The 17,760-nt window shown below is 38.2% G+C and overlaps 1 protein-coding gene across 1 annotated transcript; it reads left to right on the top strand.

The window, feature by feature from the left end:
• Window positions 1-3,086: 3,086 nt before the first annotated feature.
• On the top strand, window positions 3,087-15,404 carry LOC125481318 (F-box-like/WD repeat-containing protein TBL1XR1; the record flags this gene model as incomplete). Its single annotated transcript, XM_048592704.1, has 5 exons — window positions 3,087-3,224; window positions 4,211-4,338; window positions 6,484-6,649; window positions 6,992-7,093; window positions 12,196-15,404. Coding segments are annotated over 5 exons (561 nt in total), but the record flags the coding sequence as incomplete, so codon positions are not given.
• Window positions 15,405-17,760: the final 2,356 nt, after the last annotated feature.

Genomic DNA, 17,760 nt, shown 5'->3' with positions numbered 1-17,760 from the left:
GAATATTTCAAGTCGGCTTTTACCGTGGAGAAAGAAATGGAGGCTAGAGAACTCGGAAATAAATATTGATGTTTTGAAAATGGTTCAAATTACAGAAGAGAAAGTGCTGGAGGTCTTAGAACACATAAAGGTGAATAAATCTCTAGGACCTGATCAAGTATATCCCGGGGCATTCTGGGAAGTTGGGGAGGAAATTGCAGGGCGCTGAGCAGAAGTATTTGTATCATCTATAACCATGCGGGAGAACTGGAGGGTGGTTAATGTTGTGCCTTTATTTATGAAAGGCTGTAAGGAGAAGCCTGGGAACTGTAGACCTGTGAGTTTGACACTGGTGATGGGTAAGTTGTTGGAGGTGATTCTGAAAGACACGATTTACATACATTTGGAGAGGCAATGAATGATTAGGAGTAGCATGGTTTTGTGCAAGAGAAATCATGCTTCTCAAACTTGATTGAGTGCTTTGAGGAAGTAACAAAAAAGATTGAGTGCAGAGCGGTTGATGTTGTTTGCTTGGGCTTTAGTAACGCCTTTAAGATTCTGCATGGTAGAACATAAGAACTAGGAGCCAGGAGTAGGCCGTCTGGCCCTTGGAGCCTGCTCCGCCATTCAGTAAGATCATGGCTGATCTTTTTGTGGACTCCGATCCACTTACCCGCGTTCTCACCGTATCCCTTAATTCCTTTATTGTTCAAAAAAAGCTCCCTTTTTTTTAAAAAACGTTTACTGAAGTAGCGTCAACTACTTCACTGGGCAAGGAACTCCATAGATTAACAACCCTCTGGGTGAAGAAGTTCCTTCTCAATTCAGTCCTAAATCTGCTCCCTCTAATCTTGAGGCTGTGCCCTCTTGTCCTAGCTTCACCTGCCAGTGGAAACATTCTCTCTACTTCTATCTTATCTATTCCCTTCATAATTTTATATGTTTCTATAAGATCCTCCCTCAATCTTCTGAATTCCAATGAATATAATCCCAATCTACTCAGTCTCTCCTCATAAGCCAACCCCCTCAACTCCGGAATCAACCTAGTGAACCTCCTTTGCACCCCCTCCAGTGCCAATACATCCTTTCTCAAGTAAGGAGACCAAAACTGCACACAGTACTCCAGGTGTGGCCTCACCAGCACCTTGTACAGCTGCAGCATAACCTCTCTGCTTTTAATTTCAATCCCTTTAGCAATGAAGGACAAAATTCCATTTGCCTTCCTAATTCCTCTGCATAGCAGCATGCTGCAACTTTTTACCATTCAAGTAATAATCCTTTTTACTATTACTCCTACCAAAATGTATGACTTCACATTTATTTACATTGTATTCCATCTGCCAGACCTTTGTCCACTCACTCAATGTATCTATGTTCCTCTGCAAAGTTTCACAGTCCTCTGCACACTTTGCTCTGCCACTCATCTTAGTGTCATCTGTAGACTAATTAATAAAGTTACATCATATGGGATTCAGGGTGAGCTTGCTAATTGGTACAAAATTGACTTTACAGGACACGGGGGTGGTGTTGGAGGGTTGCTTTTTGGACTGGAGGCCTGTGACTAGCGGTGTTCCACAGGGATTGGTACTGGGTTCACTTTTTTTGTTTGTCATATATAAAAGAATGATTTGAATGAGAATATAGGAAGCGTGGTTAGTAAGTTTGTGGATGACACCAAAGTTGGTGGTATAGTGGACAGTGAAGAAGGTTATCCAAGATTACAAAGCGATCTTGGTCATTTGGGTCAATGGGCTGAGGAGTGACAGACGGTGTTTAATTTGGATAAATGTGAGGTATCGCATTTTGTTAAAACAAACAAGGGCAGGACTTACACAATTAATGGTAGGGCTCTGGGTTGTGGTGCAGAACAGAGAAACCTAAGGGTTCAGATACATAATTCTTTTGAAGTTTGCATCACATATAGATTGGGTCATGTCATGTAGGCAGAATGGTTATGAAGCCTGTCCATCGTGCTTTCGTCGCTCAGACTTTTGAGTAAAGGATTTGGACTGTCATGTTGAGGTTGTACAAGACATTGGTGAGCCCTTTTCTGGAGTACTGTGTGCAGTTTTGGTTTCCCTGTTATAGCAAGCATATTATTAAACTGGAGAGGGTTCAGAAAAGATTTACCAGGATGTTGCCTGGAATGGAGGGTTTGAGTTATAAAAATAAGCTGGATAGGCTGGGACTTTTTTCACTGGAGTTTAGGAGGTTGAAGGGTGACCTTTTATAGAAGTTTATAAAATCATGAGGGGCATAGATGATGTGAATGACAAGGGTCTTTTCCTGTGAGTGGGGGAGTTTAAAACTAGGGGCATGCTTTTAAGGTGAGAGGAGAAAGACTTAAAAAGGATGTGAGGGATAACGTTTTACACAGAATGGTTTAGTGTATGGCATGAACTGCCAGAGGAAATGGTGGATGCAGGTACAGTTACACATTTAAAAAACATTTGGATAACTACATGAATAGGAAAAGTTCGCAGGGATACGGGCCAAATGCAGACTAGTTTAATTTAGGAATATGGTGTGGACCAGTTGGACAAAGGGTCTGTTTCCATGCTGAATGACTCCAAAAGAGTACTTATGTGTCTGCTCACATCAGAATATCATTACAATATTATCTGCTAGCACTTGGGTGCTGGCTAGCATCAGGAAGTATTCTGATTACTGAAGTGTGCAATAGATTCAGGAGAATCAGAGATGCTGGTTGATGAAGCATTCCAGTTTGAGAGGTGTTGGATAAAATACCCTTTACTGTGTTTTGCTTTATTTTATGTTACGTTTTCGATAAACTTCAAATCACTGCAGTGGTGTAGGTTGACAGAATTTTTAATGTGAATCTGTAAATCATTCTTTTCAATTTAGAAGACTTTTAAACTTTAGTGTCAGTTTTGAATCTTGACTACAGCTTCGATTGGTCCGCTTAATTGATTAAGACTACCGTAGGGTGTTACCACTTTAGACTGATTGTTGTACCTACTTCAGAATTGATGCCGTAATTTTGTGCTAATGTTGATTCGCATTTGTTGACTATAATTGAATAATCTGTTCCTGGTACTGATATTCAACATACAAGATCATATTTCATTTATGTTAAATTTCAACAGTTTCTGGCTGCAGGTATGAAAGAAATATCTTATTCATTTTTAATAACCTGGATCTGTTTTCAGAATGAAGTGAATGCGATCAAATGGGATCCAACGGGGAATCTGCTTGCATCTTGTTCTGATGACATGACCTTAAAGGTAATTAATGTTTCATTTTTTTGTTGTGACATTTAATTTGTTGTGAATGAAATATTACATTAAAAGTTCTCTTACAGCTGAAAAAATGATTTAATATAGAATATTTAATAATGGTGTACGTCTTGTAGATTTGACCGTGGTGATTGGAGAACTAATTTTTAACCAAACATGGACAATTTAAATCAAATGAAAAAGAACAAAGCTCAAAATGCTTAAACCACGTTGCTGAAACAATTAAAATCTTTATTTTGACTTCTGCGTGTAGGACATGAGTTCCAGACATTGACTGTATCTGTGATCATTTCACAAATAGAATTACCGAAAATTATGGCTAAATGAGATCATTCAGCCGCTTGTATCTATATTGGCCAAAATAGGGCTATCTAATCTCATCCCACTTTCCAGCTCTTGGCCCATAGCCTTTCTCCCAGCACCTCATTGCCTGGCAACTTATCTCTTTATCTTCAAATATCTCGTAAATCCTTCTTTTAGATCTTATCTTTGGTTGTTACCCCATTTGAATTCCCCTGTTCCTTGTATTCGCACACGTTTTTCCAGCCAGTGTTAAGTTGATGATTTCCCTTTCTTGAAGACAGCTGCATGCATCAATGTTCTACAACATTTGTATATATTAAAGAAGGCTTTCAGAACACATTGTGGGATCATATATAGACCTTGATCATTTGTGTGCTTCAACTGGCTGTGCATTTGAATAAGTGAAATCATGATATTGCATCCTGGAGTTTTCAAAGCTTAATTCAGAGTTGGAAAAGTTAATGCTTTTAGAAATGTATTGTGAAAATTTACTTTTTGGTTCAGCATGAGCTATGGAAAGGATGAGCAGAGTGGCCTTTTTACTTAAATGTATATTAAATATTATTTTCAGTAGATCTTTTTTACAATGGGTCTATTTAATGTACCTGTTAAATGAGTATTGTGGTGTTGAATATCTCCTTAATTTGATTTTTATCATGTTTCTCATATAGATCTGGAGCATGAAGCAAGATGCATGTGTTCATGATTTACAAGCGCACAACAAGGAAATCTATACTATTAAGTGGAGTCCAACAGGACCTGGTACTAACAATCCAACTGCCAATCTTATGTTAGCAAGGTATGAAAGAGTCTTTTGTATATAATTAGAAGTCCTGTATCTCTGCATATTTGTCATTCCTTTCAAAGGTGTTCTATTTGAGAATGTGTCGTTGTAACAGAGAAGAAACTGGTTTTCCCAAGCAAAGAACAATACAGCAAAGAAACAGGCCCTTCAGTCTATGAAGCCTGCACTGACATGTCACCTTCCTCAACTAAAAACCCTTTGCCTCTTCACAGTCCGTATCCCTGTATTGTCTGCCTTTTCATGTGTCTGTCAAGATGCCCATTAAATGTTGCTGCTGCTTTAAAGTTGCATCTAAAATAGGTGAATACGTGAACAAATTGTTAATCATTTCCTATTTTACAATCAGAAAGCCAAGCAATCAAATCCCTGAAATTCATTTCTTTTAGGGTTACCTTTGACTAACCAGGAAATACCACAGAATGCACTAGTCAGACAGTCCCAGTTAATTGTTGGATTACTTGATTTGTTCCTGGGGACCTACAGTTCCCAGGATGTACCATGACAAACTTGACAGAAAAGTTGTTAACAGCCAATAGAACAAAAGTTTAGCTGTTACAATGTATCTTGACAAAATTTGTTTTTCAGTGAGGATAGGGGGATGTTGACAAAGCACTATGCTGCTGTGGATGACCAACCACCACCTGTTCACATGAAACTTGGCAATAGGAGTTTTCCTCTCCCTCTTCAACCTGTGCCACACCAATTACTAGCTCAGGAACTACAGTACCAGATGAAGAATATGCTTTATAAGGGAAGGAGATAGAGACAAGTAAATATTTTAAAGAAGGATGCATTAAATAAGTGCTTACATCTTAAGCAAATGCTGCCAATCAGTTGGATATGAGAAAAGTGACAAGCTATATAACTGAAACTGAAACTTAACGTAGGTAGCATGCAGTACTATATGCATTCACTAGGCCTTTAACTTAGAATAACAGGAATGAAACATACAAGATTTTGTAGGGGCTTTGAAGCATACGGGATTGACAATGTAGAAACTGAGAGGCTATTTCTGCTGATGGGGTAATCTAAAATATAGGGGTACAGTTTCAAGATGCAGTGGCAATTAATTAGGACTGAGGTTAGTTAGGATTAAAAGGCTTCATTATCAGTTTTGAATCTTTGGGAATTTGCATCCCCAGAGGTTTGGATGCTCCATCATTAAATATACTTCTCTGTGAGATAGATGTTTGGTCTATCAAGGAATAGTGAGATTGGGGAGGAAAGTGAAGTCCAAAATCGGCTACAATTGTATTAAATGGTAGAGGAGACTTAATAGATCTTATCGTCTACTCCTGCTTCTCTCTGTTGTGTTTTTGTTTGCAATATTTTTAATTTGTATTCAATTATATGCTGTACTGCTTTAGTATATTTCCTGTATAGTAGTGGGAAGACACTCGCTTGCAGGGGGCTGGCGCAAATGTGGAAATTAAAAGCACATGCATGACAGGCCCCTTCCTCTGTGGAAGCTTCAAATTTTTTTAATGTGACTAATTAATGCATAATGAATGCAGAATATTGGCAATTGTTTGTTTACCTTGATTTTCTTTTACTGAATGGGTTTTAGACCATAAACCTAATAGGTTAAGTAAATATCAATCATTGTGTTTCTAGTATGTACTAGATATTATCATTGTTTCCTGGTAATCAAAGACTAACTTTTGTTCAGTGAACTTTGATTATAACCGTTGGTACTGGCATACAGAAAAGTTTTAATGTAAAACATGTGGAATTGTTCAAAAACCTGGAATGATTCAGGGTTACAATGAATGCACACTGAGGTCTGGCATTGAATTTTACAGCTTGATGTGATGGCTCTCGATTAGCACTTGATCAAAAAGTGTTTCTGTTGATCTGAATTTCATCAGCTGGTTATTAACATCTGTAATATAGTCAGAGATGCGTTGAGCTGTGGTGACTCTCATCGCAAAATAATTATTCCTGTATGCACTTTAGCAATAAATGCTTCATTTCTCCTCAAAGAGTCAGACACTTCTTAAAATAATTTTCTTTCATTGCATGGATACAGTACTTTACCATTTACTGGAAGCTTTGAAAATATTTTCAATGTGTTATGAGTGCTGCTGGTGTGACTTTTGAAGAATGCTGTTAGACTTGAGTTTTTTTTCCCCACCACAGTGCTTCATTTGATTCCACTGTACGGTTATGGGATGTGGACCGAGGTATCTGTATCCATACTTTGACCAAACACCAGGAACCTGTATACAGTGTAGCATTCAGCCCAGATGGCAGGTACTTAGCTAGTGGCTCCTTTGACAAATGTGTTCACATCTGGAACACACAGGTAAGTTCTGTCAGCTGTTGAAGACCAGTTCATTTCCCTTTTTGTCAGTCTTATTCTTTGTTTAGAATTATAGAATGTAGAATTTATATTGGACAACTGATAATAACATAAGCAAGCAATATTGCTGTATGTATAACTGCCCTTGTATATTTATTATCACAGAGGAAATGATGGTTGTGTCTGATTTCAACCAGTTTGTTTCAGTGCAAGTGCATGCTTGAATTAATTTCTACAAACACATGCAGTGCACCATGTGGACTCTTTGACAGTCACTGCATGTTGTTCAAATTTTTGGTACTCTGTCTTATCTCTGATAATTGAAATAAAATGGTTTGTTTACAGACAGGTGCTCTTGTCCATAGCTACAGGGGAACAGGAGGAATCTTTGAAGTTTGCTGGAATGCAGCTGGGGATAAAGTGGGTGCAAGTGCATCAGATGGTTCAGTAAGTATCACAATTGACATCCGTCTATATATTAGCAGAATTTAAAGTTAACTAAATTAAAATATATATTATAAGATTAATTTAGCCCCATTTTAAAATGCTCTTAGACTTGTTTTAAAATTAGAAGTAGAATTCGTTTCTTCTAGTTTTTAAGGACATCAGTTGGCAACAAGATTTGATACCGATAACCCATTTATTTGTCATAGAATCCCTACAGTGTGGAAACAGGTCCTTCGGCCCAACAAGTCCACACCGACCCTTAGAGCATCCCACCCAGACCCATTCCCCTATAACCCACCTAATCTACACATCCCTGAACACTACGGGCAATTTAGCATGGCCAATCCACCTAACCACATCTTTGAATTGTGGGAGGAAACCTGAGCACCCGGAGGAAACCCAAACAGACACGGAGAATGTGCAGACTCCACACAGACAGTCACCCGAGGGTGGAATCAAACCCGGGTCCCTGGCGTTATGAGGCAGCAGTGCTAACCACTGAGCCACCGTGCGCTCCATCTTGTAATATATTAAACATCTGTCAAACCCTTTTCCAATATAAATTTTTATTTTTATGTTATAACGGTACTTGTGTACGTAAACACATCTCACACGAATGCCCTTCTGCCAGTGGAATTACATCAGTTTTACATACTTAGCTCCTCAGCCTGTACAGTGAATCTATATTTTGTTTCCTAATTCGATGTTCGTTTAGTATATATAGAATGAGAAATATTAGGTAAAATAATGAAAAGTGAAGTACTGGAGGGTCGGCCTTCCTTGAAAGTGGAGAAATCACCAAGGCTGATGAATTGTAAGCCAGGCTGTTTAAAGGAAACCAGGGAGGAAATAACAAATGCTCTGAGAATAGTTTTCCAATGCTTACTGGATACAGGGGAGATACCAGTGGTTTGGAGATTTGCAAATGTTGCATTATTTAAATAACAATATGGGGAAAAGACCAAATAATTATAGAATAGTTATTCTGACCGTGGCAAATCCTTGAAATAAATGGAGAAACAGGAATTAACTATTCCTAGTCACAGCTTAATCAAGAATAGTCAACATGGTTATGTTAAGGGAGGATTATGTTTGTGTCAAATATTTTGAGGAAGTAACAAAGGAGGATTGATGAGGCTGGTACAGGATGTTGTCTGCCTGGATCTTATTAAGGCATTTGACATGGTCCCACATGGCAGAATGCTAAGAAAGCTAAAAGCTCATGGCATGTATAGGAGATAACAAGGTGTAGAGCTGGTTTGAGGGATCATTTTTAAAATTGGCTCTGTGATAGGAAACAAGGGCAGTGATCAACTGATGTTCTTACAGATGGAAAGTGGTTTCCAGCAGTGTTCCACAGGGCTCAGTTTTGGTTCTCTTGCTGCTTGTGGTAAATTTTTAATGATTTAGACTTAGATGTAGGAGGCATAAATTGGGAAATTTGCAGACGATAGGAAAATTGGCTAGGTAGTAGATAGGGAAGAAAATGGCTGTTGACTGCAGGAAGATGGCAGTGGTTCAGTAGAGTAGACAGAACATTGGCAAATGGAATTCAATCTGTACAAGTGCATTTGTAGGAGGGGTAACAAATCAAGGAAGTACAAATAAACAAAAGGGTATTGAGAGGGATAGAGGAAGTTAGAGGCCTTGGAGTGCATGCCCACAGCTACCTGAATCTGATAGGACAGGTAGATAAGGCAGTAAACGTGGTATATGGAATGCTTTTCGACATTGGGTCAGGTATTTACAAGAGCAGGAATGTCATTCCATAATTATTTCAGACACTAGTTAGACTACATACAGTTCTGAACACCAAATTGCAGGAAAAGCATAATTTCTATAGAGAGAATACAGAGAGATCTGTGACAATGTTGTCAGAGCTTGAAAATTGTAAATAGGAGGAATGAATTAATCAAGGCGTGTAAAATTATGAGGGGTTTGCATAGAGTACACAAGGCAGATGTTTCCCCAAGCAGAGAGGTCATATACAGGGGCACAGATTTAAGGTGATTGGTAGAAGCATCAGAGAGGACATGAGGAAAAATTTTTTCAATCAGTGGATTGTCGGTGTTGGAATTTGTTGCCCAGTTTAGTGTTTGAGGCAGTAACCTTGAACTCACATTAAAAGGAAAACCTTCAAGTCTATAGATTAGGTGATTGGTTTACTCAACCATTGCAGACTGAATGACTGCTTTCTGTACTGTAAATGTTCTGTGATTCTTTACTTTCTAGTCCAAATATTTAGTCAAAATGAGGATAGAATGTCTGACCCTTATGAGGTGCCATGTTCCTCTTGCCTTTGACATGTCTCAGCAAAAAGCTACATTTGATATAGATTAACTAGTATATACTATACAGAAAGGATGGGTAATCAAAATTGAGCTGAGTATTATGAATTGACTGGTAATAGATACTGAATTTGACTGCAATGAAATAAACAGCCTCTTTACTATTTTGTGTGTTGTAGTTTCCAATGGATGTTTTTTGTACAGTGTCTCCACCTACTGACCATATTATTGAAGTTCATATTAAATGCTAATGAAAATTTTACATTTATGTTGGCCTACTTAATTTATTAAGGTCTTCATATTTAGGTAAATTTGATTAGTTGTGCTGCATTTAAAAGTTATATCGAATGATTTACAAATCAAGTCTTCAAATATTCAATATGTTAGGATAAAACTACTATGTAGAACATTGAATCTGGGACTGATTCTCCATTTGTTTGATGCTGGTCTTTTTAAAGTGTGTTTTATGTTGCTGTTAGTGCACAAGAATTTAAGCAAATGGAATCTGCATTCAGAAAAGATTAGAGGCCCTTCTGTACCGTAACCAGTTAGTTCCTAAACAATCACGGAATTGGGGCAAACCAGAGACCCTTTGCCCAGAAATCTGTCAAGAATTTTAGTTCAGTCAAGGAATCAATGCCTTACCAGTAAATAATTAGCGATCAATTCACCCGAAAATGCAAACATGGTTTGTTTTTAAAAATAGAGAATGTCTTGAGGCTCACTTTGCAATTTGCCTTAGTACTTGGTGAGGTGATACTTAACTAATTGGATGTAACATAACATTAAGGTACTAAGTATAATTTAAGGGGGAATGTCTCTTCTCACCAAGTTATATTTGTTATAATTTCTGCCTGTGTAATCCCTCTATTCAGTCATCCATCTTGTTGTTCTGAGCCATTATACCTGTCTTTTAGATTTGTATCCTGATCTATCTGACCTGTTTCCTCTCTTTGCTGTCATCCAGTCATGTTACCTTTCATTTCTCCCCTTTTTTGGGTACTTTATTTACAACCCACCTCTGCCACTGTGATGTCCTAGCCTTCTGCCTCAAGCTTCAATTTCCCTTGAATGAGCTGTCAGGTATCATCTGTGCCTTTCTTGGCATTCTCTGAAAACGACAATGAAACGCCTGTCTCATAAGAGCAGCAGTCCCAATATCCTCGGGAGGCAACGGCCTAGTGATATTATTGCTGGACTGTTAATCCAGAGACCCAGGTAATGTTCTCGGGACCCGGGTTCAAATTTCACAATCGCAGATGGCAGAATTTGAATTCAGTAAAAATCCGGAAATTAGAGTCTGATGAATGACCGTGAATCCATTGCCATTGTCAGGAAAAACCTACGTGGTTTTCTAATGTCCTTTAGGAAAGGAAACTGCCCTCCTTACCTGGTCTGTCCTGTATGTGTCTCCGGACCCACAGTAATGTGGTTGGCTCTGGGCAATTAATGATGTGCAATAAATGCTGGCCTAGCCAGAGATGTCCTCATCCTGTGAATGAATAAAACAAAAACCCTCTTTTCCCTCCTCTGATGACCTCACCTAAGGCTCCTACTGAGATTTAACCTGTCCCAGTAAGCTTGCTGTCGTGCTCTCTCAATCTACCTGAAGTAAGTTATCTCACAGTCTATGTTTCTATACAGAATTTCCCTTCATCTGTGCAAAAAATCCATACCATCTTTAATTAATTGTACAATGACATTCTGACTTTGACTGAAGCTGACTTGTGCATGGGAATGACATGCATCTACTAAAGTTTTCCTAGCTGGTTATTCATACCCTGTTGAAACTGCCATGGTAGGTGGCCCTTATTAGTCAAAATTTGTTCCCTTCCCTACTCTTCTGGCACCATATCCTACTTGGTGAGCATTACCCAGTTTTACTCCTTAAAGCTCTCCTTTAATATTGTTATTGTTTACCATACTTTAGAATATCTTGGATGGATTCTTACCTTTCCTCCATCATTAATATTGATTTATTAGTGGGCCCATCCTTTTCCTTTCCCTCAATGCTGTTATACTACTTGTTCAACATCTTAGATGTGACATAATGTCTTACAGCTAGACTAAAAACCAAAACCATTCTGTCTCTGGCACCATCATAATGCAATTTCTTCCCACCAATTTTGTCCTTCTTCCTGATCAGTGTTGCAGGCTGAACAAGAGTGTTTACAATCGTGATGCCCTGTTAAATGCCAAGCTAAGCTTCCAAATTCTGTTACAATTGCTACCTCACTTCCATTTTTACATTCCCCTACCCCTGATTCAGCCTTTTTTTGCCACTGAAATTCATATTCATACTGTTATCTACACTAGATTTTATTATTCCAGCTGTCCTAACCAGTCTCCATCCTCCAGCCTTTTAATTCACGTTCGAAATAGTGTTATCGATCTCCTACGTTCAACTATCATGCTTATGCTTACTGGCTTAAGTTCATATTCAGCACCTCAAATTTATAATCTTATCCTACTATTTAAATTCCTCAATAGCCTCACCAATTCTGGAATTTTACTGATTGAAATTCCTTCCTGAACTTTGCTACCACATGCAAACTCAAGTACTTGTAGTCAGGAGACAAATAAAATTCTGTAACTACGTTCTAAGCTGATGTGATCATTTCCAATTAACAGTCAATAACTTCTGCAAAGTTATTTAGATTAATAATTGCACATTTATTCTAATACATTCAAAGTACTTGGTGGGTGTCTTTGCAAATGTAAATGTCATTCATTAGGCATAAAAAGCTAATAGAGAATATGTAATGATTTTATAAAACTGCTGGATGAACTTACATTTTGTTTTTTTTCTTGAAGGTTTGTGTGCTAGACCTGCGGAAATAGCGTTGCTAGCTGGAAGCCATGGACCGACAATGAATGTGTACATAGCCAAAATGACTGTCCCTGCCCCCATGCACTGCTACAGTCTCACTTGAACCATGGCCAGTCCACTACAGCCAAAACAAGTCCGAATACAACCAAGGACAGTTGAGCCCTGATGTGAAGAGTACCCTGACTGCTTAATGCTGGAAGCTCCACCCACAAAGAAAAGTTGACTTTTCTTGAAGGTTTAAAACAACTTGGGGAAAAATAAAGACTTGACATGAGACCATATGTGTACCAAAATGGGAAGATAATATCAGAGGACAAAAATATCTTTTATTTTTTTGGTCCAGAGTCTATGTAGAATGAGTTATCTTGTCAGCAGTTCAGCAGATCTGTGTGCAGACATATCAGCTTCTTTAAAACAGCAGCAAATAGTTTGTTCCCTTGTTTTAAACATTGTTTTTTCACTTTAGTTTACAGTTGCATGATGTAGGAGAGTGACTGTATCTTGTTTATCTTGTTTTTTTTCCTACTGACACTTAACACGCAATTAGAAAAAAACTTTTTTATGGATACTATAAGCAAAATAACAGTGTATTTGGTATTTTTTTGGTACATTTTGTGGCTCACGAATCAATATGTGGGGAAAGATAAAACTGCTCCAAAATTTGACATAAAATTAGTTTCAATGTACATCAGGCATAGGTAACAAGTTGTGGTTTACAGGTGATGTGGCTAAAATGTAGTAGTTTCTTAATGGGGACATGATTCTGCCAATTTATGAGAGTTAAACAAATGGGCACAAAGAAAGAGAATCGATGCAGGGATGCATCCCATTGCTTTAAGACCATAGTTTGCGTATGGTTGGATTGTGCACTATTGACAGAGCAGCTTATAGAATTTTGAAGATAAATTTTCTGGACAGAGGATTATTGCTGTTATTCTACTTATGCTTTGGTAGAACTAACTAAAGCATAATTTTCATAGCAAGATTCCAGTATTAAGGACGCAAGTCCACTAAGCAATGTTTTTAAAAACCTATCCAGTGCAATGAGATAAACCTCCTTTCCCCCTCCCTCTGCCATTGGGCAGAAATCATGCAGGCATATGTTTTATGTTAATGCTAGGGTAAGGGTTGACTTTGCTTTTATTTTCTTTCCTTGGTGCTCATGTATTACACATGGGTTCATCTTGGCTCAGCCCTCATATGTACTTGCACTTGCTGTATTGTTCAGTAAAGTACAGGTAGTATAATTGCAATAGCTTTTTTTAGAATAAAAGTATATTCTATAAAGTATAGCATATCTGAGCTTTAAAACCTCAGGGGACCCTTCTTCAGATGATGAAGTGGTTAAACAAATATTTCTGCTACAAGACACTCGATTACTTTTTCACACGAAGAAAAGACGTTTGAGGTTTCAAATCCTTGGATTTAATGCATTATAAAATCTTAGACTAACAAAGGTATTCTTCTATTTCCCATGCCCCATGCAGCAACAGATCAATGAAAATGAGCTTCCTGTTGCAAAAGCTTTAATCCAATATTTCAAACTTGATCTGTTTTCCAACTCATTAAAAATGCAAGGCCAGTTGTTTTTTTTTGACGAAGAAGACATTCTGCACAGAGGTTAGATTTTTTTGGTCTTTGGAGAAAAATCTGTTAATCACATTTGGAACTGATCATAGGTAACATGGTGTAATCAAATAGCTGCTATATATAATCTGCAATGTCTGCATCACTCACGTTGAGCAAAAGGTTGAATGGCTCCTAGACTTTTATTATGGGCCGTTTGTCAAATGTAGATAAATGATTAGGCAGCTTTACCACATGTAAAAGAAATCCCATTATTTCCCAGCCCTTCTGTTGTTTTGTACTAAGGTGATGAATGAGACTGGTTTTATCATTCTTTTGAGTTCTGCTGTTTGCAAATCTGTTACAGTCCAAGTTAAAAATCCTTGCATTCTTCTCATTAAAAATAATGCATAATGCATCTTATACTTGATGTTGGCCGAAAGAATTTAATGTACCCCTAGTTAGTTTTTAATCAAACAGTTAAAACCTTTACAGTTAAATCTTTTTAAAAGAATATATACATCAGTGGTACAGCATTTGAGAGTTGACTAATACTGTGGATAACAGGCTGGAAGCATTTTTAAAAAAAGAATTGAAACCATGCAAGTAGCTTTCTATTTGCTGTTTTTGACACTGCTGAAGGTACATATGTAAGGACAATTTTGATTAATTTTCAAGTGGAAAATATAGAGTTAGATAAAGGTTGGCAGTCAGACATGACTATCCAAAAATTGAGGCTGATTAGAACCTCTCACCTGAAGATGGGAATTTATCATAATTTTTACATCAGTCAAATGTTATATGATAGCGGCACTTTCCAAACATAGGTTTGTTCTTCTTATTTGTTCTAAGAAAATCTGTACTTTAGTGATCTGAGGAGATTCCTATTCAGATCTGCTAGGACTTTGACAGACCCTAATCGGCAAAATTGTCATTGTTTGACCTACCTAAAGCTAGACATATTGCATACACAACACATAGCAAATTCACAAGAATTTCAATGCTTCAAATTTAAAGCTCCACCTCTTATTCAAACCAATATTGAATGAATGTGCTGGTAAAACTGTTGCTCATTTGTTCCGTAACACATGCTGTTTTAGAAAGGGCTGCAAATGAAACTTAATAGTTCAAAGCAAGTGAAGTGTTCAAGTTGGTGAAGACAGCGTTAGACACATTGTGTTCAAGAATGACTCGCATAAAAGGATGATTTCAGGGGCTAGCACTACTCCTCTAGCAGTGGATTTACATGTCTGCATCATTTCTACAGTTCTCTCAAATTAAGATTTTAAAAATTGTGAACCTGTAAACCAGGCCATGAAAGTTTTTTTCTACTCTTTGAACTCTTTATCGTTCTGTTTTTATTTGTACCTGTTAAAAAGACTGATTTTTGATGTACCATACCGTGCTGGACCATGTAAATATCACCTGATAATGTATTTAGGTTTCACATTACATTAATGATTTTCCTCCCACCCCTTCCCTAATTCTTCTTCCACCACTTCACCCTAAAACTATCACCACCGAGGCACATCTTCTGTTGCAGCTTCCCTTTGCATTGTATTGATCTGACAACCATAATTTGCATCAGATCTGAAAGAGGTCCAGAATAAAATATATTTTGATATTACATTATTGTTGTCTTTCTGAACTGTGTCTATTAGGCTTTTGGTTAGTAAAGTTAAAATCAATATTTGCATGTTGAAAGATGGAGATAGGAAAATAAGTTCACTATGAATGTTGCTCTTGGGCCCTTTGAGGAATACTGTATTAGAAGAATCTGGTTCTTCATTGAGGCCTTGCACAGTCTTTTTTGGAAGTGTTGAAATAATTATACCTATCTTTCCAGCCCCTTAAATGATATGAGTTTTCCTATATTATACTGAGAATGCAGGGGTTCACTGTTTTGGAGTTAAGGAAACCTGGGTGATATTGATCATCTAGGAATGTTTCATAGTCAGAGAGACTTGCGTGTGTTGATCGAAGGAACCTAGAATATTTGTATGCAGGTCCAGCAAAAGTTTAGGGAGACATGACACGTTGGCCTTTACTACAAACTGTTTAGAGTACAGGAATAACGAAGACTTGTTACTATTTTTTCAGGACTTTGTTGAGATCACAACTAGAATATTTTTGTGCAATTTTGGTCTCCACATAGGACAGATATACATGAATTAAGTTGGTACAGCAAAAATTAAGAACTTTAGTGTCTGGATTGAGCAGTTGTCAGACAGCGGGTGGCTGTGTAAATTGAGCCTAGTGGCTTTTCGATAAAGGGGCATGATTGGTTAGGCACATGTTCCCACTAGTTGGCGAATCCAGAACATGGGACAAAATCTAAGGATAAAGTTTATATAGAACGGAGATGAGGAGAAACTCTGAAGAGTAGGGAATTTTTGGCATTTTCTTCCCCAAGATGCTTGTGGATGTTCCACGATTGTCTATCCCAACCTTACATATAGTCAAAAGCTTTGATCTTGGGACATCAAAGGATATGGGGAGCAGACAGCAAAGTGTACTTGAAGCCCAAGATCAGCCATGGCAATATGGAACAGGGGCTGTCTGGAGTACTCCTGCTCCAGTGTTCTTTTGGAATAGAGACTACAGGCAAAGACCTGAATGAGTGGAAATCATAAACTAACAACCAATTTTTTATAGCCCAGCCAGAATATGCAGTTTGGAGGGTATGTTATAGTGTTAAGTGATTAACATCTTTTACCTATAGAAACTCTCAAAAGCATTTATATGTCACTCTGGTGACCACAACTTGAATGAAGTGACTTGAGGCAATCTGTTTTTGCGGGGAGGAGAAAAATTTAGAGGGTCAACCATTTCTTGAAGATATTTCTAATCTCTCAGGAATCTGGCTCTTCCCAAATTGATAAAACAAGAAATTGCCAGTCTGAATAATAATCAATCTAAAGACTGGTTGAAGTCCATTTCTTCAGGGTATGCCTAAGCAGTGGTATTAAAAGGGAAGGCTGGGGTAGTAGCTGAGCATTACAATCACATGCTAGTCCTCCAGGTCCCAGATGGGGAACAGTCAATGCCAGGGAATATTGATCAGTACTATATTAAGGTACAATTTAAGTAGACAGGCGGGAAAAAGACTTAAATATCTCTTTCTCAACTCTCCCTACCCTTCATCTTAAGGCGGTGGTAGGTGGTATGTTATTGAGGCACTGGGGTCTTGCCTGAAGAGCTGCTAAGACACCTGCACGGCTGCTAAAACGCCTGCACTGCCCCTTCCAACGCAGTGTTTAGTCACACGAGGGACATCCCCAGAATCACGGTAGTGGGGCAGAAGGCCCTGTAAGAGCGGCCAGCCAACCAGAGGCCGTGGCCCGGAGTTTCATGATTCCAGAAGACAGAGAACAAATGTAAGCCATGTGGGTGAATGATGTTTCTGAGGTTGGGAGTAGTAGGGTGTACGTTATGTACGTATCCCAATCCCAGCAACCCTTCGGCGAGGTGGCTATTGTTTAAGTACACGCTGACAGATTGCCTCCAGCTGGGTTAGTAGAAATGCAGTGGTCTATGAGACCTTTGTGTGGTCATTATTAAGTAATATAACATCAATTTGAAGCAGCTTGGGAAGGTCAGTAAGGGGGTCTCTGTCCAGAACTAAATTTTGACAGGGGTGGGAAGGTGCTATTGTATGGTAACGGCCACACCAAACTAAGTAACTGCTTTTTTTGAGTCCCAGCTCATGACCTCCAGGAGTAAAAGATTCTATCCAATGATTGCACAGGCCCCTGACACTCCCTAGAACCTAATCAATTCACCATGTGTGAAACCAAATTTGAGAGTATTACAAGTTATTTTTGGCCATAACTAAACTCTCTGCACATGACATTTGGAGGGATTACTAGCCACTTCTTCAATCCTTAGTGCAGATGTCAGCAAATGCTCCTGAGCTGCTGCTCTGGTTCAAAAACAATAAACTCTTCGTATACCAAGTATCAAATCAGCAATATTTTTGGTTT

This window comes from Rhincodon typus, unplaced genomic scaffold, assembly GCF_021869965.1.
Source record: "Rhincodon typus isolate 14 unplaced genomic scaffold, sRhiTyp1.1 hic_rhity00001694, whole genome shotgun sequence".
NCBI classification, from domain to species: domain Eukaryota; kingdom Metazoa; phylum Chordata; class Chondrichthyes; order Orectolobiformes; family Rhincodontidae; genus Rhincodon; species Rhincodon typus.
The sequence above is the reverse complement of the archived record's forward strand: the minus strand, read 5'-3'. Positions and strand labels throughout refer to the sequence as shown.